Here is a 26,039-nt window from a genome sequence, read left to right on the forward strand (position 1 = left end):
GTGAAGCTAAGCTAACAAGTTTTTCACAGTTTATTGGAACTTTCCAAATTTTGTAGACCACACCACCACCATCTTCTACTGCTGAACTTATATTTGTGTCATAGGGAAAGAGAAAGATGTTGATCCTGTTCTCTTACTTCTCAGATAAAGCTGAGAAAAGCACAATGAAGGGTACTGAGCGTGGGACAGACTTCTATGGTACTCCATTAAGCAATTCTCTAATTCCACTCGTCTGTCTTACCACAAGCCTCAGTGTTTGACCATTTTGCCTTACGGCTACCCAGTTATTTACTCTTGGTCCCACCCTCAGTTCCTCCAATTTTCCTATCAGCCTCCTACGTCGGACAGAGTTGAAGGTCTATATGAAGTCCAGGTAGACAATTTCTACTAGTACTACTCTGTCAAGTTCTCCTGTAAAAATAAATAGCAAGTCCTAGTAACAAATGTGCAGCTAAGAAAAAAAAACTGTATAACAAAAAATACATTCAAAACAGACTTTGGCAAACATTTTAAGTAAACGTTTAGCATTTTAATCTTATAAATATAAAAAAGAACTTCAGAACTAAATAATTATTAACAACCACTTCATTAAGTAACTTATATAGATCACATGATGATAAATAAACACCAGGCATATAAAGTATATGAAAATATACAAACAAAGTGCATTAAAATGATACTGGAAGAAGAAAAGCAGTACATCTCACAAAATATGAAAATAAATTTGAATGAATTAGACTCAGCTACACCAGTGACCCTTCATACAGAATTCTCCAAATATTAAATAAAAGGAAAACAGGACCTGGCAAAACAGAATTATGTAATAGCGCCAGCCTTTATAAAACATTCAATATGAATCAAGTCATTTAGTCCTGAGGGATGCTCAGCATCAAGCAGTAATTGTTACTATATCTCCTTCATTTCCAAATTTAGTGTTAAAATCATCTTGCCTTAGACCAAGAATCACCTGATCAGCTATGAAGAAGACAAATGTCCAGAAGCCAGGGCACACCTTGTCCAGAAGCCAGGACATATCTTGCTATGTAAGCTTAATACATTAGATTTGTCAAAAGACTAGCATAATTATGTTTGGAAATATGATGTGACATCCTTCTTGCGGTCTTATATAGAAGCTTTTGCAGTTCAGGAATGCAGCCACATAAGCTACTACTTCTATGGAGTTGCAGGTAAAATGTGTCTTGGCCTGAAATGCCTTTTGCATGTGTGGAAGGTTCAAAAATGGCCTTTTATCAAAACAACGTCAGGTGCAATATCTACTACAACTGTAAGTACTGTTAAGTTTACCACTACCCAGAAAATGCATGAAAAATATTACTTTCAAGTCAAACCTTTAAATTTATCTCTCTCTTATTGACAGCAGTGGATCTATTAAAGCCTACTACCTTGGCAAAATTTTCATAGAAAGCATTTAATATCCAATTAATATTAAAGCAATCAATAGAAAAACCCCAGGATTTAATAAAATCTGTGTAGGCACAATGTAGAGCGTACATGGAATGCTACCATGTCCGTGTACACAGTTCCCCCTCAGCAGCGTGCCATGCATATTCATGATGGCATGACGCTGAGGGAGAGCCAAGGAACAGGTTGTTGAATCAGTGCAGGGAGTGGTGTAGTAATAACTGTGTCCACAGAGGAGTAAGAGACTCCCTGCACTGTCCTAGTGTTTTCTTTTATCTATTTTTTTTTAAAAAGCATATTTGTGAGGCACAGAGCACAACAGTGCTAAGCGGCACTCACAGATAAGACAGCAGACACCTGCCAACCATCTAAAAATAGAAACCGGGTGTCATTAATTATTTACTTAAATGTGATATTTAAGCGTATCTAAGCATGTTTGCATAGCACGACGCAGAGCTCACCACTCCTTATAAATAGTTCAGTGGTATATGTGAAGGTATACCAGATTTCATAATATCGATGTAGCTAAATGGGTAGAGTGATGGCTTCATGTGCAGTAGGTCCAGGGTTTGAATACATGGAAAGGAAATAAGTATTTAATTTTAATATACAAATTTTGCAGACTAATTTAAAATATGGCTCCGCTGCACTCTGCTAAGCTCTGCTGAGACCCGCTAAGACCTGCTAAGTACCGCATAAAGATGATAACGTCTGCCAATGTTTATGCACTGCTCGGCTCTGCTTGGCTGGTTTACATGCTGCTAAGCTCTGCTAACACTTCGGTTCTGTTAGTTTCCGCACATCCTAGCTCACCTGTGCTGGTTTTTGGTGATGCTAAGCAATGCAGTACTTTTTGAATGTTGCCCAATGACATGTAAGGGTGGGAAAACAGTCTACAGTAAGCCCAAAAGGAGGGAATACAGCAGAACCCATTGGAGTTCTTCCTCTGATGGGTGCTATGGATGGTATTGGTGAAGGTGCATGCTTTCTGGCGCAGTGTTGGGGCATTCTGGAGTCCAGGGTCATGGTTGGACTCCTAGTTAAAAACCATGATGACTGGCTGCTGGACAGAGGTTTCCAGGGCTTGGAGTGTAAGGTGAAGGCCTGGGGCCAGCTGGTGAGAGAACTCACCAGTGTTACTGGTATCCTCTGCACAGGTGAGCAGTGTTGTCACCACAATGACAACCTGAAATGACGAAAGGGGGAACTCTTGGAAACCTGGGTCCAGGTAGCTTGAGGAGGGAATACCCCACAAGTATGTATGTAATTTTACCTCTGTTTCACCAAATATCTAATCTGAAAGTCTGAAAAACTGGTATGGATATTGGTGTGCTTCTCACCCAACAGCTGCAGCAGAGAGGGCTCGCAATGTCAAGTTGCATGCCGGGCGCCTAGCCAGGTTGCGACATGAGTGTGGTGAGTACAGATGTATTATGCTAACTGTAGTGAAATAAGCAAGAAAGGGTAAAACATTAACTGCATAAAAGTATATACAATAAAGTCTGTAGTGCAATGAATGTGGAATTAGAGCTGTATTGCAATAAGTGAATCAATGCCAACTGTAGTGCAATAAAAACATGAAACAATACCAGTACTTGCATTAATTTATATACAATAAAGTCTGTAGTGCAATAAATGAGAAATTAGAGCTCTGTTGTAAGAAATAAATAATGCCAACTGTTGTGCAACAAACATGAAACAATACCAATAACACCAAGGAAAATTGTGTACATCAGTTTTTTCTTGCTGTAACCATTGCAATAAAGCAGTGCATTCAGGCTGTAAGGTAAGGTGCTGCAGTCAAGTATAACACTAATAGCTGTAGATGCCTATCTAATGGCTGCCAACTGTATTGTTTAACTCATATAGTACTATTCAAGGCTGTCTCTAGACCAGTATTGTTCACATAGTGCTCTGTCATCCACAAACATCAGGTAATTAAGGAAAATAGGTGAGGCAGCCCACTCCATGAACTGATATTGTTTGTTGGCTTCACAGATATTTCAACCCACTAACAATAAACTGTGTACACCAGCATTGTTTATGCTGATATATAGTGTATCTACTATCTGCATTATGCTTGTCTTTCATGCATGTGTGTTCTACTGCCACTGCAGTCTAGTATAACACTGTATTAGTACTGCCAGGTCATATTTTGGTTCCAGGTAAGCTCTAGGCAAATATCAGTCAGTTGGTAATCAGCAGTGACTCAGCAGCTCAGTTTGTTAAATGCTCTGTATATAGTACATTTTGCCAAACACAGACCAGGGTTCGAATCCAGTGCTGTGCAGCACTAAATATTATAGTAGCAGTCACGTAGTGTTCACAAATTCTCACTCCACAGGAACTACAGGTAAATGGGTGAGGTAGCACATATTATGAGTAGATAATTGTGGGTTTAGATTTCCCATACTGTTAAAATCATTAGCAAGAATGTGAAAAATCAACACTGTGCAGTCAGAGATAATATGTGTAATCCTGGTATGGCTGTATCCCTGGAGTGTCTGTTAAAAGTTGCTGCAGTCAATTAATACATTCCATACAAATGTCCCCTGCAGTTACTGCTAGTGAGTTCTATTCCCATGCCTGCTAACTAAGGCATTACTGTTGGTTAGTGTCTGTACTGTACATGTCTTTCAAGTGTCACAATGTCACTTTATGTAATTAATAGTGTCTAATCTGCCTGGTACAGGAATACCATGGCAATGTGTACCTAGAACAAAGTATCACCATTTCAGCCCACAGAACAACATGGTAGTTATATAGGTCCACCTGAAGTGCAGGTGTTCTGTGTAGGTGTGTACCCACAGTTGTTACCATTTGGCCCATAGTGACCCACACAAACAGCTTGAGAGGTATGTACATGCTACATCAGCTACAGGAGACTTGTACTCACTGTACACATAAAGAAAATACAGACCCATAGAGTATGTAGTAGTGCTGTTGTCAAGGAAGTCAGCTGCACTGTTACTAATGGACTGATTTTCTCTCTCTCCCCACCCCTTATCTTCATTTATTTATTACTGTTATTCAATGGTTATAGTTTACTTTTAACACATGTTGCTACATTAACAGTTTTTTTAGGCATGTGTTTTATTATTGTCGTGTACTATAATGGAGGCATATTAACATATCTTGTTAAATTACCTATTTTGTTGGCCTTATGATTTAACTGTTACGGGCATGCTGCTATACTAATTGTTCTGTTATTTTTTTGTTGTGTTTCACATAATATGGATTGATATGCAATTGCGTTATTTCCAATGTTCTGCCATGCTGTTAATACTAACAATGTTTTGTTAATTACTAACCTATACTTATTGCTATACCTCCATTACCACAGCATGTCAGGGTAGGCCGGCTCTGGTGATCCACCTACCTTGCCTCAATTGGTTGTGGCACTGTGTCCTAGCACATCTGGGACCCAGGCCGGTGGTGCTCCCTCCACTCCCCCTGTATCACCTGCAGCATTGGGTGGAACCACCTCAAGGTAGGGGGCCTGGCCTCCCCCTCAGAGTGGTGGCAGAGGGGCTGCAGTCACCCAAGATCAACTGCAAGTCTTGGTGTGCAGGCTTGCTCACTGGAACTATGAATGCTGCCTGCACCAAATTGACAGCACTCTGGCTGACCTGGTGGGGCAGGCTCACCCCGGAACCCAGCCTCCAGCACAGCCACCCACGGGGCAGTGAAGGAGCAGTGTCGACTGTCCCATGTGTGGGGATGCGAGTCACCTGCTGCCTGGAGCACGTGCGACTTGGATTCCACAACATCCTTCCCATCTAAGATGTTTATCCCTCTCATGTGTCACACACCACCCCTATCTATTGCCTTGTCTGTCTGCAAATGCATCATCTCCCACCCAGCTTACCTCCCCACATGTACCTATGTCCATTCCCTTACATTCCGCTCTCACCTAAAAAAAAATAATGGGCATCTGTCCCAAAACAAAAATATCGCCCCATACATAGCTCTCCATGTCACACACGTGTCCACTGGACACCACTAATCTGGTCTAATTGGCCTGTCAACACAGTTATGTTGCCCTCACTCCTCTTGGGTTTGAGGGTCCAAATTAATTTACAAAATCTGTCAAAATACACAGCTGTTGCTGTACAAGATATGGATCGCTATGGTTCTTTCCTACACCCTTCCTGCACATCCCTAACTGCCTTTCACTATGTTTTCCCCCCTGCTTGCCCCCATTTCACCACTTTCTTATCACCCCCTTTTTTTCTCTCTTCTTTTTTTTTAGCACAGATTCGTGCGGAGCTAAGTGGAGTGCAATGGTGCTGCGCACTATGCTGCTTCACTTAGCTAAGCTTAAATGAGCTTTAATGATTAAATATGTTTATTCCATTGTTAGACACATGTACAAAGTAAACACTTCTGCCAAGTTTTGAACCCAGGCTCCTCTCACTTACAGCCCCCTGCATTAACCCATCACACTACACAGATCTGACTTAAAACTGGTGTTTCCAGCAAAACATACTGATTATCACTTATAGACATTAGGCATGTAACCGGAATAAAAACTAATGGGAAAAATGGGAGTGTAGTTTGGACTCTGGTGCAATAATACACCAGTAGACAGCCAAAGACATAATAATGAATGTAAGCGAGGCCTGTGATAGCAGGAATATGTGCCCTTTTTATCAGCAATTTGTGGAAAGATAACTGCTAAGGCAGCAATGGCAAAGTACATGTACAACTGTGACCCTGGTGTAGAAATACAGCCATATAAAGCAATGCACATACTGATGGATGTATAAATGTTTGTACAGCTGTACATGTACACATACATCTTGCAAATACACATGCTTTTTTAGTGACTCAGTAGTGCCGTCTGTTAAATACCTTGCATGCAGTACATTTTCCCACGCACAGTCCTGGGTTCAAATCCAGTTTTGTGTTGCAGTTCAATTACATTATTGTAAAGACAGCAAGTAATGACTAAGTCATATAATCCTAATCCACACAGGATACTGCTAGTTAATGAACTGCTACCCAGTTTTGCAAGTCAGAGGCCTGCAGGTAGGGACAGATTGCACATATCCATATAGCCTAACTACATGTTGCCTACTACTCTGTTATTTGCACAGTTGTGTAACAGATGTACCTTAATCATATGCCTCAATTGGACTATATAGGGTGCCCTTACCTTGGCTCTGCTGTAACGACAGGGATGATACAGCTTGCTGTCCTCAAAGTGTCCACACTCTCCCCTATGTGCATAGCATACACAGCTGTATATAAAGGTAGCTGCTACAGACCTACCATACCTCCCAACACCCTAGAACAAGGGATCCGGACACAGCCATATGTAATGGGGTGGGCTAAGGCCCACAGGTAGGGACATGTGTAATGGTTTACCCCTACAAAGATAGTAGGTTGATAGAATAACAGTTATTGCATTAGCATGCATACTCTGATGGGTATGAAGTCTGACACTCAAGTGTATCTCTTTCCTTACTGACCTCACCCCACAATGTTTGCCAGTGAACTGCCAGATGACCACATTGTCATGGGACACTGACCACACATATGAGGTGAAACTGTGAACATACTCCATAAATCTCTAAAGTTGACAGTTATGGTACCTGCCCTCTGTGATGCTGTACTCTCAACACCTCAGCAATGTCCATCTTAACAACTAAGAAAGGGGCCCAGGTCTACATGAAGGCCTTATATATTACACAGTGGTATCATGTCATTGGCCAATTATAGTGCAATTCAGTTGCTTTGACAGAAATTAGCAATTCTAATCCACAGATTGGTACAGAGACAACTACCTGCTAATGAGCAGTACCTTAAAAAGGCAAGCAGCTGCTTATGGGGAACAGGTCTGTATGACACTTAGCTCACACAGAGAGTGTATTTCCAAAAGATTACCAGAAGCAGAATTCAAAAAAGGAGCATTGCACTCCACTAGGTATGTAATAGATTTCTCCATATAACAGGATGCATATAGAAGGATGGAGGTATGGGGAATACAGATTACAACAGTAAGCCTGTCTTAGATGTATGGTAATGACATGTCAGTGATACTCTGCTGTCCTACACCTATAGGCATGCCTCTCAACTGTCCATGATTTTCAATCACATCCCAGCTCTGTCCTTGTCAATCCCTCCTACAATGGTTGTCTGTTGCAGGAAAGCTACTGGATTACACATAGTACATTGTGAGTAAGGGTGTACACTCCTGTAACATCAATCAATGTACTGTAATTCACCTCCCTCATTCAGTCATTGTCTCACATACATAGTTCTAACATTTTAAAAGTGTCCCTGAATATCCCTGATATACTCTTTTTTCATTGGCATATGTCCTTGTTTGGTTGAGGGCTATGCCTAACATACCTGTCAACCTCTTACAGCATGAAAGCAGGTCAAAGCCATAATTAATGGGGGGACCAATGTGCAAACTCGGCAGCAGTGTTTAAATATTTGTCAGAGATCCACAAGTCTGTGTGAAAATGACCAAAACTATGAGACAAACATCCTGACATTCTGCATACATCTCTATAGTTGAGAGGTATGATGTCTACAGGGAACATATACTAGAGCAGGTTTGCATTGTTTTCTGTCACTGCAGCACACTGGTGATGCTGGACTGCCCCATATAGTTGTTGTAATAGCACGCTGTTAATTGTCTGGCAGTAGCGATATGACATGTGAGTGGGAGTTTTCCTGTAAGGAACACACCACAGTAGACTGCAATGTTAGGTGTTGGAACATACAGCAAAATCTGTCATGGCACACAGAGGCATACCCCAGTATTGCTACTATCTTGGTGGTATCCACACACATAAAGTGTTGCCAGACTCTGGGGTATGACGTGTGAGGGAGCAGTGGATAGTGGAGGCCATTATGGGTGTGCTGGATCTGTATATAGTGGACGTCCATGTATCTGGTCCTGTAATGTGTTCCCCTTTTGTTGTCTTTCAGGAACCATCTACCACAGAAGACATGCCCCCTTCTCAGATGCAGAGAATGACATAATACTGGATGGACTGAGACAGCACCATCAGATCTTGTTGTCCGGGGGAGGCATAATCAGAATCAGCAAGCAGCATTAAGGGCAGACCTTGTGAGGGATGTCAATCAGATTGGCCAACAGGAGAGGACCTATTAGCAGGTCCTACACTGGGCCATAGACAAGCTGAATGCTGCACAATGAAGGGCAGCTGCTGTTTCCTGGGATCTTGCCACCATCAATGGAGGGTCTGCGACAGAACAACCACTCTCAGACACAGAAGAATTTCTGGTGAACCTAGGAACACATGACAACCCCCAAGCATCCATCACACCATGCATTATGGAGGGGGGTGCCACAGTGTCCACAGCAGAGGAGTGTCCAGGTAAGCATACTGTGTTCAGCAATGTAATACTGAATCAGTCATTGTGATAGGCTGTACACAGCTGTACATGGGTGTTAGGTCTATCTGCATTGGAAGGGGGGAGCTAGGGTTTATGCTCAGTTGTGCACACAAATTCAGAATGTCAGCAATACAGCCAGTATCACAGTAGCTACTGTACATGACGATATATGTACAATTACCTTGTAGTGCTGCAACCTTTGGTGGTGCTGACAATACTTCTCCCACACCTTTTCATAGGTCCATCAGGTGTGGCCCAAATCTGTGGTCCTGTACCTGGTAAGTGTGCTACTGTTTTTTAGGGATCATATATACTCTATGAAAGTTAAGGGTTGCCATATTGCCCTATGTACAAATGTTGTGTTTAGCCAGAGTAGAATACTTGTATGTTCCATTCTGGAACAGTTAACTACAATTCATAGGCTGGTTAGTCACAGGTGTGTATTTGAACGACCATCGACACGTCTGCATTTATAGTTATGAGCAACTACACAGCCTGGTACACATGAGAGAATTACTCTAAGATGCTTGTTCAAACCCAAAAGAGAAATGCTACATACTAGTACTGGCATATCATTCTTAAGATAGGTGTGCTGGGTTTTATGTGCATTTCTATCATGTATAGTGTCATATTGCATACCTTAGAGGCAGACTGTACTGGGAACTTTACCTGGTTGTGGCTGAAGTGAATGTTATAAAGGGCTTGACTTGTCTGTGTATGTTGATGTGAGACTGTCTGTTGTGCATGGGAGCAGAGATGAGGAGATGTGAGACTGGTAATACAGATGTGGATCCTCATTTGTATGAGTCTGTGTGGATTACCATACATAAAAGTGCAGGTAGTAATGTACTGCTTTTGTCTTGGTTTTCACAGGTGACTGGGCGGTTGGAGTCTGTCCCCCTCACAACCTGATGTCAGTGTTTCATCGGATTCTGACGATGATGGTGGCCATAGTGAGGCACATGTGGAATAATCAGGGGCTAAATCTGTCACAGAGGTTGACATCCCTGTTTTGCCCAATTTGTCACCTCACACTACCAGTATGCCCAGACATACCGAGAGGCCACAGATATTGGAGAGTCAGAGGGTGGCAACATTGAACAGGACAGTGTGGCAACTATGGCATAAGTGGGTGTAGACTCTTTCCACAGCCAGACAGCTAGCAAGGTCCCACACAGGTGGATTGACAGGGGTGCTCGTAGGAGGACTGCTGTCCATCCACCACCTGTTGCAGGTGTCAAATCACAGGGTCACTCAACACATGTTTCGAGCCATCATGGAGGCACAGGCACAATCTGAATGCAACACCAGATGGATGCTTAGGGTTATGGATGCAGCACAGTCTGACATCTGTGACTGCCTCCACCACATGGGGACACCCTGGATCGGTTCACTGATGCAGTGGACAGAAGGTGGGCTGAGACAGTGTCTGTCTTGGACTACACATTGTCTGTGCTGGAACATCTGGTTGGAGGTGGGCATTGGGACACATGGACGTAGGTCAGCAACACCATCTGCTGAGAGTCCATATGGCCATGCATAGTTATGTTCCCATACTGGCAGTACCTCCAGCACTACAGAGGGAAGTGTGCTGTCCACACCATGACATGGCAGGCCATGGGCACATAGTCCTGGGTGGTCCTGTGGGGGACACAGCCCCAGCATTTTGCAGTCACCATTAGGTATCAGTACCACATCAAACCTTGGGCATGGTAGTGCCAGTGCTAGTCCTGGCAGAGCCAGTTCCCATGTTCATGACTGGACACTGAACTGTCCACTCTACCATGTATGGTCCACAGCTGTCCAACATACACACATGTAGGGATACCACTGGGTTTGACAGTGTACACACACACACACACACACACACACACACACACACACACACACACACACACACACTCAAACATCACTTTCACATGCAGGTCACCTACAGACATACATAGCACCTCTACATGACCCATCTAACGCGCACCCCTTCCTGACTCACACACATGCTGTCAGTTGTTTGGCACAGCCTAGGCCTCTGGCATCCCCACACCACACCCTGTGCATGTGATGATACCTGTGCCACATCCCTGCCATCCGTGCCAGCGATGCAGGGAAATGCTAGTAACCAAATTTGTAAATTCCAGGGTGATGTACAAACCAAGACCCTCTTGTACAACTTAGTAGCTAGTCCAAGAGGTAATAACTGTAGTTAAAACAATAAGATTGATAAAAATAAAAAAAACTTTAATATAACAAACCAAGTATAACTGCCACACTTAGCACTTTCATCCCATAACATAAAGGGTCTTCTTCAGAGTAACAGTGTTTCAACCAATAGAGTATTTGAAAGATAAAAAGGCTGTGAAGTTTCATTGTATTATTCACAAAAAACACCTTCATTTACAAAAAAAAGAGCACCAGAATGACTTAATATGTTCATTATCTGACCACACATATTAAAACTAATAAGATTGTGTTGTTTACACTAATAATAACCTAAAATTGTATTACTATTACTGAACTAAAAAAACAGCAATCTAATACATTAATTATCTCAATTTCAAAAAACAGGAGAGGGAGATAAAATCATTCAAGCCATTGGGGCCGGTGGCATTAGTCTTAATCTGCCACTCGGCCTCCTTACATTCAAGTCATACCTTCCAAGGCCCCTCTCTCCCATCCTGGTGCATCACATAAATAATGAAAAAAACAAAATTCATGTCCCTCATTAACCTGTATATGCCTCCATAAGGCATTCCTAATATCTTTTTTCTTAATTTCCCTCAGGTGCTCGTAGATTCTCTCCTTTAATGACCTTTCGGTCTTCCTAATGTAAAATGAAGAACATTGCTTACAACTTGCCAGGTAGTCGACTTTCTCTGATCTACAATTTCACCGAAATGGGCATTTAATTTTTCCATACCCACTAACATTAATAGATTCCCCCTCATAAATGAAAGGGCAATACAAGCATCTAGCACATTAGGACATCTTGGGATTCCTTTCTACCATTAGACCGAAGACTATATGTTTCAAGATAGTTTTTAATATTCTTATCTCATCTGAATGAAATAATCGGATATGGTCCCAACCTGTTCATGTTCCCTCCAGCCAATTGCAGTATTCTCCAGTTAGTTGTCAGTACCTCCTTGACCAGAGTACCCTGTTGAATGTATGTTAAAATACACGCTTTGTTGTATTTACTCCCCTTGTTAATATCCATAGTTGAAACATCATTATTACATCCCAAAAGGGGTTTATAAACCAATCTATTCCTCTTATCATTTATCTCCTGGAAGATATCCACCAGGAAGGCCAGTGGGTAACTTCTGTTCAATAGCATGTCTTTCAAAATCATCCATTCTGCAAAAAACTTTCATCTTCTGATACCATTCAAGCCAACCGTACTAAGTGCCCTTTAACAAGGGCCTTTTTCTAATGATGTGGGTGCAAACATTGATAATATAACAGGGAATTAGAGTAGGTGGGCTTTCTATACAATGTAGATGTAAAGCAATGATTAACAGAATCAATTCATGATTGAACATCAAGATAGTTAATCAACTCAAAGGACTTAATCAAAGTAAAAGCTAAAAAATCAGTTGTATCATTAATGTATGTAAAAAATTCATCTAACTTAATTTCTGGATCATGCCAAACAATAGTGATGTCTTCCAAAAAGAGCCCATAACAACACCAACTTCCTAAAAAGGGACTGTTGAATACAAAATTATGTTCCCGAAATGCTGTTTGCAAAAATGGGGGCACAGGGTGCTCCCATTGCTTCTCCTTGCACCTGCTTGGATATTGTGCCCTCAAACCAAATACAATTCGTACTTAAGACAATTTCCATTAAGGAGGTGAGATATTTCACTAAATTGTCGGCCAGGCTGGTAAACTTAGTTAGGTACAACATAAACCACTCCAAGCCTGTACTGTGAAGTATCACAGACAAAATATCTTTTATATCAATAGTTACCAAAATCAGTCCATCATCTTCTATATTTTTTGGGACAGACAAAAAGTCCCATGAATCTTTATAGTTTCTCTTTACTAAGGACATCTTTCAGTTTGTTGTCGATAAATTTAGCAATACCATATGTTTTAGAGCCATTTGCATCCACATGGGTTGCACTTGGGGTTGCATAAATCCTTATGAATTTTGGGAATCCCAAAAATTGATGGGATACTTGGAAAGTCATTTTTAATAAAGTTGTATTCTTCTAAAATGACAGCTTCATCCAATAGCAGATCATACAAAATACCATCAACTTTTGCATGTTCAATATTCAGTTGGTTCCTACTACTTTCCTCCTAAAAATCAGAGACTAAAATAGCTCCCATTTTACTGATATAATCTATTACATAGTTGTACAAGAGGGTCTTGGTTTGTACATTGCCCTGGAACTTATGGATTTGGTTACTAGTTTGTTGTGGTTTACAGTTTTGGCAGGGAAATGCTACTATGTGTCTAATCAACAGGGTGTCTATCTCTTGACATGTACTTGTGTAATGCAGTATTGTTTTGCCATGCCCCTTGTTATGGGCCACAACAGGTACTGTATGCTGGCATGTGTCATGACTACACATCACTCTTTGTGTATCTTTGTTGCATGATGTTGGACTGGCAGTAGTGTTACAGAATGACAGTTGTGTCATGGACATGTGTATGTTTCTGTTTCAGGAATCTGAGTGGATACACTATGGGCACATAGCGGCAATACAAAGGCACAGAATGGCATGGCAGCACAGCAGAAGCATGACATCAGCGAGGTACAGCAGTATACGTGCATGGCTACCTAGATGCAAATGTGTCGAACAGTCTATCAGGGACAATGGGGGCAGTTAGCATATTCATGTATTATTCATATTCATGTAGTACATCCTGAAAGGGGTGTTGTACTCAATAATGGGCCTTATGAGGGAAGAATACAGGGATGTTATTACCTCCTTGTCCCTGGATGAGATATCCTTATGAGGTGGGCCAGGTAGAAGGCTTTCCATACAATGGAAGAAACATGGTGGTCAAAAGTCAGGTTGCTATCAACCTGGGTGTCCAAATCCCTTAATACTGATTGTGTGCTTAGGACGTTGTTATTAATGTGATAATTTTTGGGGACGTCACTCTCCCAAAAGGGGATGATGATGCATTTTTTGGTATTCAGCTTGAGGCCATCTTTCCTGCCCCAGTCATTTGTCTGAGTGAGACCCTCTTGGAGGATGTCTATATCACTAGGGGAATTGATGACAGCACCCAGATTGCAGTCATCTGCAAATTTGGTCAGCCATAGCCCACTGGTTTTGGCCTGCACCTCAGAAAAGTATATCCCAAATAACAGAGGACTCAAGACCGAACACTGGGGTACGCCACTTGTTACTCGTCTACTGCTTGATGTGGCTTCCCCTATTTTGACTACATGGGTTCTATCAGTGAGCTAGTTTGCTACCCATCTGGTAACATACAGATTGATGCCTAGTTGAGAGACTATCTATTATAAAAAGTCACAAAGCAGCCAGCTGCAAACGGAAATGGAGTATTTATTATGTGGCTCCACAATACATTAAAGAACACAAACCGGTTTTGGCCCAATGGCCTTTTTCAATGTATACTTCAAACTGCAGTCAACCACTTATTTATATATACAGCCAAAAGCCTTAAATGATCATTAATCAAACAATCATAAATGCTCATTTAGACCAGGTGGAAATAATCCAACCAGTTTTACAATCCATGTTTTTGATATAATCAGGAACATTTCATGTTTCTGGTGTCTTACAGGTTGCAATTATAATTCATTATGCATTATATGTTTTTCATTTAAATAATTTATGTATTTTGAACCACAGATGCTTTGGAGAAATACATTGTTAGTTATATATATTTTCTTCTCAGTACCCATTATATTGTGGCCCCCACTGGACATTGTGAATGACAGTTTTTCACAACAAATGTAAGTTTGTATGGTAAAAGGGAGACTATTTGGGATTATACTTTTTGATCGGAAACAATATCAAGTAGCCTATTTTATCCTTATATTTGTTGTAAGTCATAGGTTTAATTATTCAGTATCATCCCATAGTTTTTTCGTACTCTGTTAGCATGGATTTAATAACCATTTTGTAGGGATTGTCAGCAGATAAAGAAGACATTCAAGTCTTTGGGATTGGGAGTACAAACAAACTGATTAGGGAGAGCCATCTCTAGATACAACATGTGTTTCTACCTTTCACCAGTTAAGCAAACATTTGAAAAATCTTAGACCATGCGTATGGCACTTAAGGCTTTATAAGGCATATTTAAAAAAGGATATTACCCCAAGAGGCCTGAGAATTTGTATCAAACCTTTAGTTGGCCAACCTGATATATTTCTTACATCTTGGCCTGATATTCAACAAAAAGCCTCCATACAGTTTGTCAAAACTTTACATGAGTATTATGAATGCATAATAGATATACACATATCTGAGGTTACTCAGATTTGTGAAAAAGCTAAATCGTTTGAGGGTTCACTGATTTATAAACAATGTTTTGACAAACTAAGTGAGTATTTACTACAGTCTGAACAGGAATTAAAACATAGGAAAATTCGTAAATTTAAAAGAGATTTATTTAAGGGATTATAATTTGGGGAAGCCCTTTGAACAAGTCAAAAGCACAAAGTGCTACGTTTGTCCAAAAAGATTCATTGCCTATGGGCCAAAAGAGGAAAAGAAGTAAGTCAAGTCTCAAAAAAAGTCAGTGATAGATCTGGTGAGGATTCGTCCTCATACACTGACACAAAAATTGACAGACAGCAGATGTCACCAACCCACAAGAAATCTTGTACTACTGAACAGGATCAGCTATCACAATATATCAATTTAGTCCCTTTATCCATAAGACAAGGAGGAGGGGGGAAGGAAACATAAATCTAAACACAGGCATAGATGGCTCTCTGGAAGCAATGTTGAATTTTCTGAAACCAGGATAACTTCAACAAACAATGTTATCAATATTTCACCGGCTATTTTGTCTGAATATGATTATGTGATACTCAATAAAGGTTTGAATTTCATCCCTGGGTTTTTTGTGTCAGAAGATACTTTTCTTGCGGACTTATATGCTTTCCGCAGACTGCTTAATCTTAAATTGCACATTCAGGATACTGAATTGGATAATGGGCACATGGATAATAGCGGTTTTAAGTTTCATGAATCCACTTTTGTTCCACCTATGAACAAAAATGTGGAGTTGTTTCAAAAATGTATATTGAAAGAATTGCACTTTGGCTTTAACCATCATAAAAATGTTTCTCCTTCCAATTTGACATCACTGGAAATGGATGCTTTAGAGAATTTAAGGAACAACAAGAATATTGTCATTATCCAAGCAGATAAAGGTGGTGCTACAGTAGTAATGGATAGGTCCATGTATGTTGAAGAGGTTGATAGACAGCTACAAGATGCTAGATTCTGCAGATGCATGCCCTATAATCCCACCACTAGGTTTAAAAATGAAATAGATTCATTTTTGGAGTCTGCGGTCAGTGAAGGCATAATAGACAAATATACATTGTTTCATTTAAAAATTAAAGATCCCTCATCACAATATTTTTATCTTCTTCCGAAAATTCACAAAGACATTAATAAACCACCAGGGAGACCCATTGTTTCTGGAAAGGGTTCCCTTACTGAACCTCTATCTGCATATCTCACCATGTATTTAAAACCTTTATTACAATCACATAGACCTACCACGACAGCAAACCAAACACATAAACACACAAAAACATACTCGGAGGCTCTAAATAAAAATCTGCCTAAGCAGCAGAGACCTCGAAAGCAGACACCCAAGCAACCGCTACCCCAAAACAAAACACGTGCAACACATAGCTCACAAAGCCAGTGTGCCGAACAGTCACAGCCCTTAACGCTAAACAACACACCTGATACACTTGTAATAGATGACTATCGTCAGGCACACTGACGTCCCGCTCACCAGGCTGAACAAGGAGAAGGTCACGGTGAGCTGCCTGTCAGGCGCTAGGATCCGCCACATAACACAAGCACTCAGGTCACTCCAAGGCAAGTACAAATATGACTCAGTCATTGTCCATGCTGGAGTGAATGACCTGAGACGTACCTCCCTGGACTACATGAAAAGAGACATAGAGGAGCTCTCTGAGCATGTAGCCCAGGCCGGTATGACCCTGACCTTGAGTAGCATCTTACCCTCACCAAGAATGATGCCACAATATGAAGACAAGATGATCAATTTCAACAATTGGCTTAAGTATTGGTGTCATTCAAAGGGGATCCAATGCCTGTCTGCCTGGGATGACATGCTCGACAAGCCACGATGCTTCGCTAGGGACGGCTTGCACCTGTCACCCCTGGGCTTTCGGATATTGGCAAAGGCTCTTGCCACCTCCATAGTGCCTTTTTTAGGCAAGGCTCAAAAGACAAACCCACCTCCATAGGTATCACAAGGGATAAGAAACTAAGAGTAATGCTACTCAATGCCAGAAGTCTAAACCTCAAGATGCACGCACTCGAAACTCTCATTAGCATGGAGAACATCAATATCTGTGCAGTAACAGAAACCTGGTTCAAGACACCTGAGAGCACCCCAGCACTACCAGGTTATACCTCATACCATGTTTTTCGGCCCCAAAATTTGGACCGAACCACAAAAGGAGGGGGAGTATCAATATTCGTCAAAGATACCCACACCTCCAGGTTGGTGGCACAGCACAAAGCATCAGAGACTATCCATGTGCAACTAACAGTGGGTAAAACTGCCTTCCAGTTTATAGCCTACTACAGACCACCCTCCCAAACCCAGGAACCCCACTCGGCCTTCCTGAGAACACTGGAAAATATGAAGGTCTCTCCAAACACCATTATATTGGGCGACTTCAACTACCCTAACATAGACTGGGAGCATTACTCTAGCTCCAACACCCTAGCCCAAAGGTTCCTAGAATTTATAAACCCAAATGCTATGGAACAACTTGTTGCCACTCCCACAAGAGGGGAAAACATACTGGACCTCATCATCACCACTATGGGGACTCTATGCTCCAGACCAGAAGTGTATCCCTCACTGGTAAGATCAGACCATAAACTAATCTCACTAGATATTCACATCCCGACCCCAGGCCCTGCCCAGAAAACCAGTGAAAAACTTCTCTAAAGCAAATTTCACACTCATCAAAACCGTGGTGGAATCCTTCAAAGCCCCCGGGCCTGTGGAAAATACGGCCCAGACCGCAGAATCCTTTATAAACGCATTCTATGAACACCTTCAGGAATGCATGGATCATGCAATCCCAAATAAAACCAAGACCCAATCCTCCAAAGTTAGGCGTCCTGTCTGGTGGACCCCAGCCATAAACAAACTATACAATAGAAGGAGGAAGCTACTACATGACAGAGCAAAATCCCAAAAGGGGAAGGCATCTCTGATCAGTATTAGCAAAAAACTACGGGCACTCATAAAATCGTCTAAGGCCAGCTTCGAGAGAAAAAATTGCTCAGGACACTAAGGATAATCACAAGGCTTTCTTTAGTTATGTTAGGAACCTGGGTGGAAATTCCCAGATATGCTCAGAATTAGTCCAAAATGACAAAAAATACACCGAACACACAGACATTGCCAACATCCTAGCTGACAGGTTCAGCGCAAACTTCTCCCTCCCTTCCCCACCAAAAGGGCAAATATCTATCCCAGCAGAGTGCTGCCCCCCTGACATCTCAGATGCTCAAGTAAGAGCTGCCCTCTCCCAAGCAAAAAGCACAACATCAATGGGACCAGACGGTGTCCCAGGCTGCGTCCTACATGAACTCCAAGAAGAACTAAACCCAAACATAAAACTACTGTTCAATCTCAGCCTTACTACGGGATATGTACCCAAAGAGTGGCGTACAGCAACAGTGGTCCCTCTCCACAAAGGTGGTGTCTCAACGGATCCTGGAAACTATCGCCCCATAAGCTTGACTAGCTTGGTCTGCAAAGCTATGGAAAGGATCATCATGGACCTCATAAATAAAGATATTGGGGACCTACAGACACTGGATCCTACCCAGTTCAGCTTTGTTAAGGGCAGATCCTGCCTCTTAAACCTGGTCGATTTCTTTGAAACAGTCATCAAGGCCATTGTGAGGGAAGGTGGTCCACACAGCCTACCTGGACCTTGCAAAAGCCTTCGATACAATACCCCACTCGGGCATTATAGATAAGCTCACCAGCTTAAATATAAACCCCTATGTCACTAGATGGGTTGCAAACTGGCTCAAGGACAGAACCCACATGGTTAGAATTGCTGGAGCCATGTCAGACTCCAAACCAGTTACAACTGGTGTCCCACAAAGCTCAGTCCTGGGACCTTTTTTGTTCGGTATATATTTCTCGGAGGTACAGGCTAACACGGAAGGACTGTGGCTGACCAAGTTCGCAGATGACTGCAAACTGGGCGCCATAATCGACTCTCCAGCCGACACAAGCATCCTACAAAAGAGCCTCATAGAAACAGACAACTGGTGCCAGAGCCAAGGCCTCAAGCTAAACGCCAAAAAGTGTAGAGTCATCCCCTTTGGCAAAAACAAAGTGCCCACAAATTACCACATAGGTGGTAATCCATTAAGTTCGGAAGAAGTAATTAGGGACCTGGGGACCCAAGTTGATAGCAATCTCTCATTTGACAACCACGTGGCCAAAGTGGTTAGAAAAACATTTTATATAGCCCACCTAATCATGAAAGGATTCACATCTAGATCAGGGGAGGTCATCGTGCCTCTTTACTCATCCCTCATCAGGCCCATAATTGAGTACAATGCCCCTTTTGGGATGTACCTTACCAGACACCTGCAGCAACTGGAAAGACCCCAAAAGTACCTCACCAAGAGGATCAAAGGTCTCAAACAGATGCCATATACTGCCCGGTTAAAGAAACTCCAGCTCTACTCAGTGGCATACCGCCTGCTCAGAGGCGATCTGTGCCTGACGTATAAAGCCATGTCCAACTTGGAATTAATGGACATGCTGCACCTCAGAAAATCCAAATCCCATCGAGCTACGTGCTCGAGAGACTTGAACCTCAGCACTGAAATAAATAGGACATGCTGGAGGGACAGATTCATAACCCAGAGGCTCCCTTCACTCTGGAATAAAATCCCAGTCCAGGTTAGGCAGAGTCCCTCATTGACTCTCTTCAAGAGGAATCTTGATGAGTGGATGGGAGATAGTAGGTTTACCCCGGGTATCACTTCTGTGTCACTGTTAGAGAAAGGCACAGTATACTAACCTCGAAAAAGGGCATAGCAAAATTCATTTAAAATGGGTGGCGAAAGCCAAACACACTCTGGCTAGGCTTACAAATGCCCTAGGGCAGATAGCCTAGTATGAACCTATGAACCTACGAACAAGGGGTTAGGGCAAGGATACAGGATACAACAGAATTTCTAAATATTGTTTCCGATACCCAATTGGAGCCAGGCTGGTTGATGTGCACCTTGGACGTCACTTTTCTTTACACCAGTATTGCACATTGGGCAGGATTATGTTCCTTGGAATATTAGTTGAACAAAATTTCTTTATACAGTCCAGGTTTTAACACTTTCCTTTTGTGTTTGGCAGAGCATGTCCTCTCTAAAAATGTATTCTACTTTAATAACAAATGTTATCTACAGCTGAAGGGTACAGCTATGGGTGCATCTTTTGCACCCATATATGCTGATCTGTTCATGGGTTATCTTGAGCAGATTATCATCTATGATAGTAATCATAATATATTTCTTGATGAAATAGATATTTGGTGACGTTTTTTGAATGACTGCTGGATGGTGTGGAAATCAGATGTAATATATCTAGGAAAATTTGTCCAGTATTTGAATGAGAATAACTGGGGTATAAAATTTACGGTTAATTATGACTTGATGTATATTTCCTTTTTGGATGTAATTTTATATAGACAACCGGGTGGTACTTTGCCCACTTCACTATTCAGAAAACCCCATCATTCAAATACATTATTACATGCCTCCAGCTATCATCCTAAACATGTTATCAATAACATCCCTAAGTCACAATTCATGAGAATACACAGGATTTGCTCCAACACTGAGGATTATAAGCATTTTGACCAAGACCTAATTAATCGGTTCAGAGAACATGGGTATCCTATGGCCAAGGTGTTTAAGATCAGTAGGGAGGTTCAACAACTCTCCAGAAATTATTTACTTATATACAAAAAACTTCAGTATCAGAGGGATCACAAAATAAGGTTCACTACCACTTATGGCAGAAATACACGGGAGTTTTTGGACCTAGTGCAACAGCATTGAGACATTCTGCTGGCTGATGAGAGATTATGTTATCTGCTAGGTGATAAATGTTCATTTTCATTTCATAAAGGCCAGACTTTGGGGGAGTCATTTTAGCCATTATAAACGATATACACCACTAGAGCATTCAGTACAGGTTACATTAGATGGGACCAAAGTGGTGGGCTGTTACCCTTGTAGGCATTGCTCTTTTTGAAAACACATTTTTCAGATGAAAGAATTTACCAGTAAAAACACCTCAAAAGTTTTTTCTATTAATGTTTTTTCTAACTATAGCAGTGATTTGCCCATTTACCTTGCAATTTGTTCCTGCTCGGGTTTTACATTGGCCAAACTTCCAGACCCATTAAATTTCACATTTCAGAAAATCTTAGCAATATTAGAAATAAACATTTAACCAATGCTTTGTACAAACATACTATGGTACTTAACACAGCTAGACTTAAATTTATCATTACTGATAGAATTACGGGCAATAGATTCTTTAAAACAGGTTGGCACAAGATTTTAAACAAAAGAGTGAAATCATGGATTGTGAAACTGGGTGGATTATTTCCACCTGGTCTAAATGAGCAATTATAATTGTTTGATTAATGATCAATTAAGGCTTTTAACTGTATATATAAATAAGTGGTTGACTGCAGTTTGAAGTATACATTGAAAAAAGCCATTGGGCTGAAACCTGTCTCAAAGAAGTCCACCAAATTTAGCAGACATGACCTCCCCTTGAAGCCAAACTGTGTGGGATCGAGTGTTTGGAGGTTGCCAATGTCCTTGTTAATAAGTTCCATGATAATCCGTTCCATGGCCTTGCAGATCATACTAGTTAGGCTGATGGGTCTGTAATTTCCTGGATCAGTGAATGCTCTGCCTTTGTGTAAAGGGATGACAGTGGCTGTCCTCAACTCAACTGTGATGAAGCCGGTACTCAGGCTTTGGTTGAATAGGGTGCCTAATGGTGCTGCAAGTTCCTGCTGAGTTCACTTAGGATGCAGCCTGGTATGTTATCGGGTCCCATGGAGGCTGTATTTTTTTGCCTTTCGGAGAGCAGTGATGACATGTTCCCTAGATATAAGGGGAAGGGGGCAGGTACTGTGGATGTCTGGATTTACTGTTTGCTATATCTACGGCATTTGTATATGTGGTATCCTTGACTACCAGTTCTGAACAGATCTGGGTGCTTCCTTTGAGGTTGCGGACATATGTGAAGAAGGCCTTATGATTGTCTCTAGTAGATGTGGCCAAGGTGGACTTGAAGTTGGCTTTGGAGGATTTCACTAGTGCTCTTATTTTCTTGTTCAGACTAAGGAGACATTGCTTCCAGTTGGGTACCTGCTCCGTCTTGGTCAGCAATTCTTTTCCATTTGTTATAGAGTATATTTATTGCAGATGTCCACCAGACAGGTTTACTCTTCCTTGCGAAGGGTGATTTAGTCCTGTCGGGTATTCCTGATTCCATGCATCTATATATAGTGCTTTGGTGTTGTTTTGGATATTGGTGCCAGTTCCTACAGAGGGGGAGGGGGCTGTGAAGCTGTTTATACCATCCATCAGAAGGCTGTAATCAGCTTTGGAGAAGTTTTTATGTCTGATGCTAGCTAAAGGCAGGTTGGGGGAGATGGTGACTTCTAAAGTGACTGCTTTATGGTTGAATCTTACCAGGGAGGATGATACTTTAGGGATGCTACAGTGGTTACTCATGTTGGTTAATACCAAGTACAAAATATTATCACCTTTTGTGGGGGTATCGACTAGCTGTTCCAAGGCATTTGTGCTATTCAGTAACCCCAGGTCATTTGCATAGCAATACGTGCACACAACCTGAAAACTACATGGTTCCAGGACCTGCCTTTATTAGCAACAGCACCATTCCACCACTGTAGATACTCCACGCAGGGTCCTATAATACATTACTGTCACATACTAATAAATTTTCTTTTTACACTTTTTAATTTTTTTTTTCACAACAGCATGTTTGCTCACTACGGCGTACTGTGCAAACATACCAAGATTATTAAAAAAAATAAACTTATTTTTATTTCCCATACAGTTTTGAACACACAGTGGATTTTTTTGCACATATCTGTGTCTGCTATGCTATTTCTGCCCATCTAACTGCACTTTTACATTCCCTGTTGTCTGTTTTACATCCTGTACAAGGAAGTTTTCCATGTACACTACAGACACTAACACGGGGTCTGCAGGACTGCCTATCTGCTTGCTGGATTGCTCTGCCTCCCTCATTTGCATGCAGTTCACCTGCATATGAGGTGATTTGCATACCACAGATAATTCCATGTTGGTGCACTCATGCATGCCACTCAGCTGTGTTTACTGGATCACACACCTGTTTACTTTCATGTAAGCAGTGTGCCACGATGCCTACATGGAAAAAAGTCCATGCAGGCTTTATTAAATTCCCCCAAAGTCAATTTAAATTATATGGGTATGGATGTTTTTATTAAAGACATTTCATTTTATGATTGTAGGAGATGCATTGTACAGAACAGATTTGATGACCATTTCCTTGTCTTAGCTTCATAATCCTTATCTAGTACCTGTCCTTTCTAACATCTTTTAAACATGAACAATTTAGCCAAAAAGTTCAACTCATCATCAGACAACTTACTATCAGTGGTGGGCCTGGAAGCCCTGATAAGCTGACTATACACAATTTTTAACTTCATTTTCTCAGGATCGATACTTCCAAAATGCAGATAATTATTACAAAGATAGGCTTATGAAACCGTTCAGAAAAACATTTCCTGCAGCTCTGTGGCATACCTTTGTGACAATATGCAGACACACTTGTTCACACAACTAAAATTTGCCTTTTTTTCTCCAAAGGCTATCAGTAGTTACCAGATGATGTTTTCATTTATTTCCCATTATTTACGCATATTATATGCATGTATACATTATTTTGTAGTTACCTGAATCTAGTTTTACAGTCACCTGAAGGAACAGTTAGAGCTCTATCATTTCCATCTGACTATTCACAGCAATATTAATAGTGCTGGTGGTGGAAATGATCAGCCCTTGGCCTATCTCACAGTTTAAAGTTCAATTCTTAATTAAAAAAATGTTCCCCTACCTGCCCTGAATGCCTCGAACACAATGCACTGCTCCAGGATGGTATGTACATACACTTCCTTTCTCAATGTCACATCCGTAGTCTGTCTGTAAACAAAAAAGAAAAAGAAGAAGAAATGAGAGTTGAAATGCTTGGACTTTGACTACTCTTCTTGGTATTTTTACTAAAAGCCAAGCAGCTCTAATATAACAAACTGTATTTTAATGTTCCTAGTGTGGTACCAAGGGCCGATCTTCAGCTACAGATTGTGAGTACAAGAAAACAAAGGTAGGATTCAAGTGAACTGTACAGGATACATTAAGGAGTACTAGAGCAAAGCATTGCAAGTTGATACAAGAGAGTTGGTCAACATGAGTCTAGCTGATTGATAATGTGCACAGCCCTTAAAAGATGTTTCTTGCTACAGAAATTAAGAGGTTTATAAGGGTTTTGTGAATATTAAATACTTTCTCTTCAATAAGCGTTATTTAATTTAATTTATTTATTTATTTTACATTTGCTGACAGGGAGTGTCTGACTGAGCTAAAGCCCTTTTTTAACAGAGGCCCGGGAAGAAAAGCTCCAAATAATCCAAGCAATTGTACAATTCCAAGGTAATTTCAGAACACATGCAGTAATACAGAATGCTTAAGTCAAACGTCAAAAGGAAACAACATCAGTACAGTGTTAAAATTAAAGATATAAATGCATAGGAAGTTACATGAAAAGCACAGGTAGTTTGTTATTTAGACTAGATGTTATGTAATACATGGACTGTACCAGTATCTTAAAAGATGTTTACAGATAAAGGAATGGGAAAGCAAGTGGAGAGGTGGCTGAAAGAAAAAGGATGGAGTAGGTTAAAAATGATAGAGCATGATTATGAGAGGGAAAAGTAAGGAGAGAAGAGAAAGATGGTTACTTTGTTAGATGGATATATTCAGGGAGGTTGAGAACAGTGGCACGTCTGATGCTCATTAAAGTACTCTTTTGTGACCGATTTAAATTGTTTAGGATGTGTAAGGGTTCTGATTTCAAGTGGGAGTTTGTTCCATGCTATAGAGTAACCCAGATTTAGACTTGGGTTTATAGATATATAATAGATCTTGGGTCAAGCTCCGGAGATGCCTTGTAGGGGAATAGTGGGAGATGAGGGAGCATAGTGCTGGACAATAGGCTGGCTGATATAGAATGGAGTGTATGATATGGAGCTGAGAGAGGAGAAGCAGGTGAGGTATTTCAAGCCAATTTAAGTATTTTAGGGAGCAACAGTGGTGGGATGTATAGGTTTGTTGAGCTGCGAATCTAGCTATCTTGTGATAAGTTGACTCAAGCTTAGTAAGGAGGAGTTAAGATTTGTGAATATTTGGGAGCAATATGTTAAACAAGGTAGAAGGTAAGCATGCATACAGTGATCTTAGCTTCAGCAGTGAGAAATTTTTTATTTCTGTACAGAAGTCCTAGTTTCTGAAGGGTTTTTCTAATACAATTATTTATGTGAAAGTTGAATTTTAGCTGATCATCGATGGTAACACTGAGGTGTTTTGTGCTGGATTCATTCAACTTCAATAGGGATATTGTTTAGGGACATTATGGAGAAGGAAGATTTGATGTGTTAACTGTTTTGGAAAGAAAGAGTAGCAGTTTTTTTTTTTTTAGGCTTGAGGATGAGCTGAATATTGGAGAGCCATGTCTCGACTGAGTTAAAGGATGACTGGGTAGCTGATAGTAGTTCAGAGGGAGAGCTGGCAATGGTGATGATTGTAGAGTCATCAGCGTATTGGACTATGGAAGACTGTGGGCAAGAAGAATCGAGTAAGCTGGTGAAGATATTAAAAAGTAGTGGTCCAAG

General features: G+C 41.1%; 1 protein-coding gene across 1 annotated transcript in view; it reads right to left on the minus strand.

The window, feature by feature from the left end:
* SUSD2 (sushi domain containing 2) overlaps positions 1–26,039 on the minus strand; it is a 1,008,194-nt gene that overhangs the window by 436,185 nt on the left and 545,970 nt on the right. The window contains exon 7 of the mRNA XM_044068275.1: positions 24,209–24,294. Coding sequence (XP_043924210.1) covers positions 24,209–24,294 — 86 coding nt within the window. The remainder of the gene's footprint in view (positions 1–24,208; positions 24,295–26,039) is intronic.

This window comes from Protopterus annectens, chromosome 4.part0, assembly GCF_019279795.1.
Source record: "Protopterus annectens isolate FY-2018-M chromosome 4.part0, PAN1.0, whole genome shotgun sequence".
Lineage (NCBI taxonomy): Eukaryota > Metazoa > Chordata > Ceratodontiformes > Protopteridae > Protopterus > Protopterus annectens.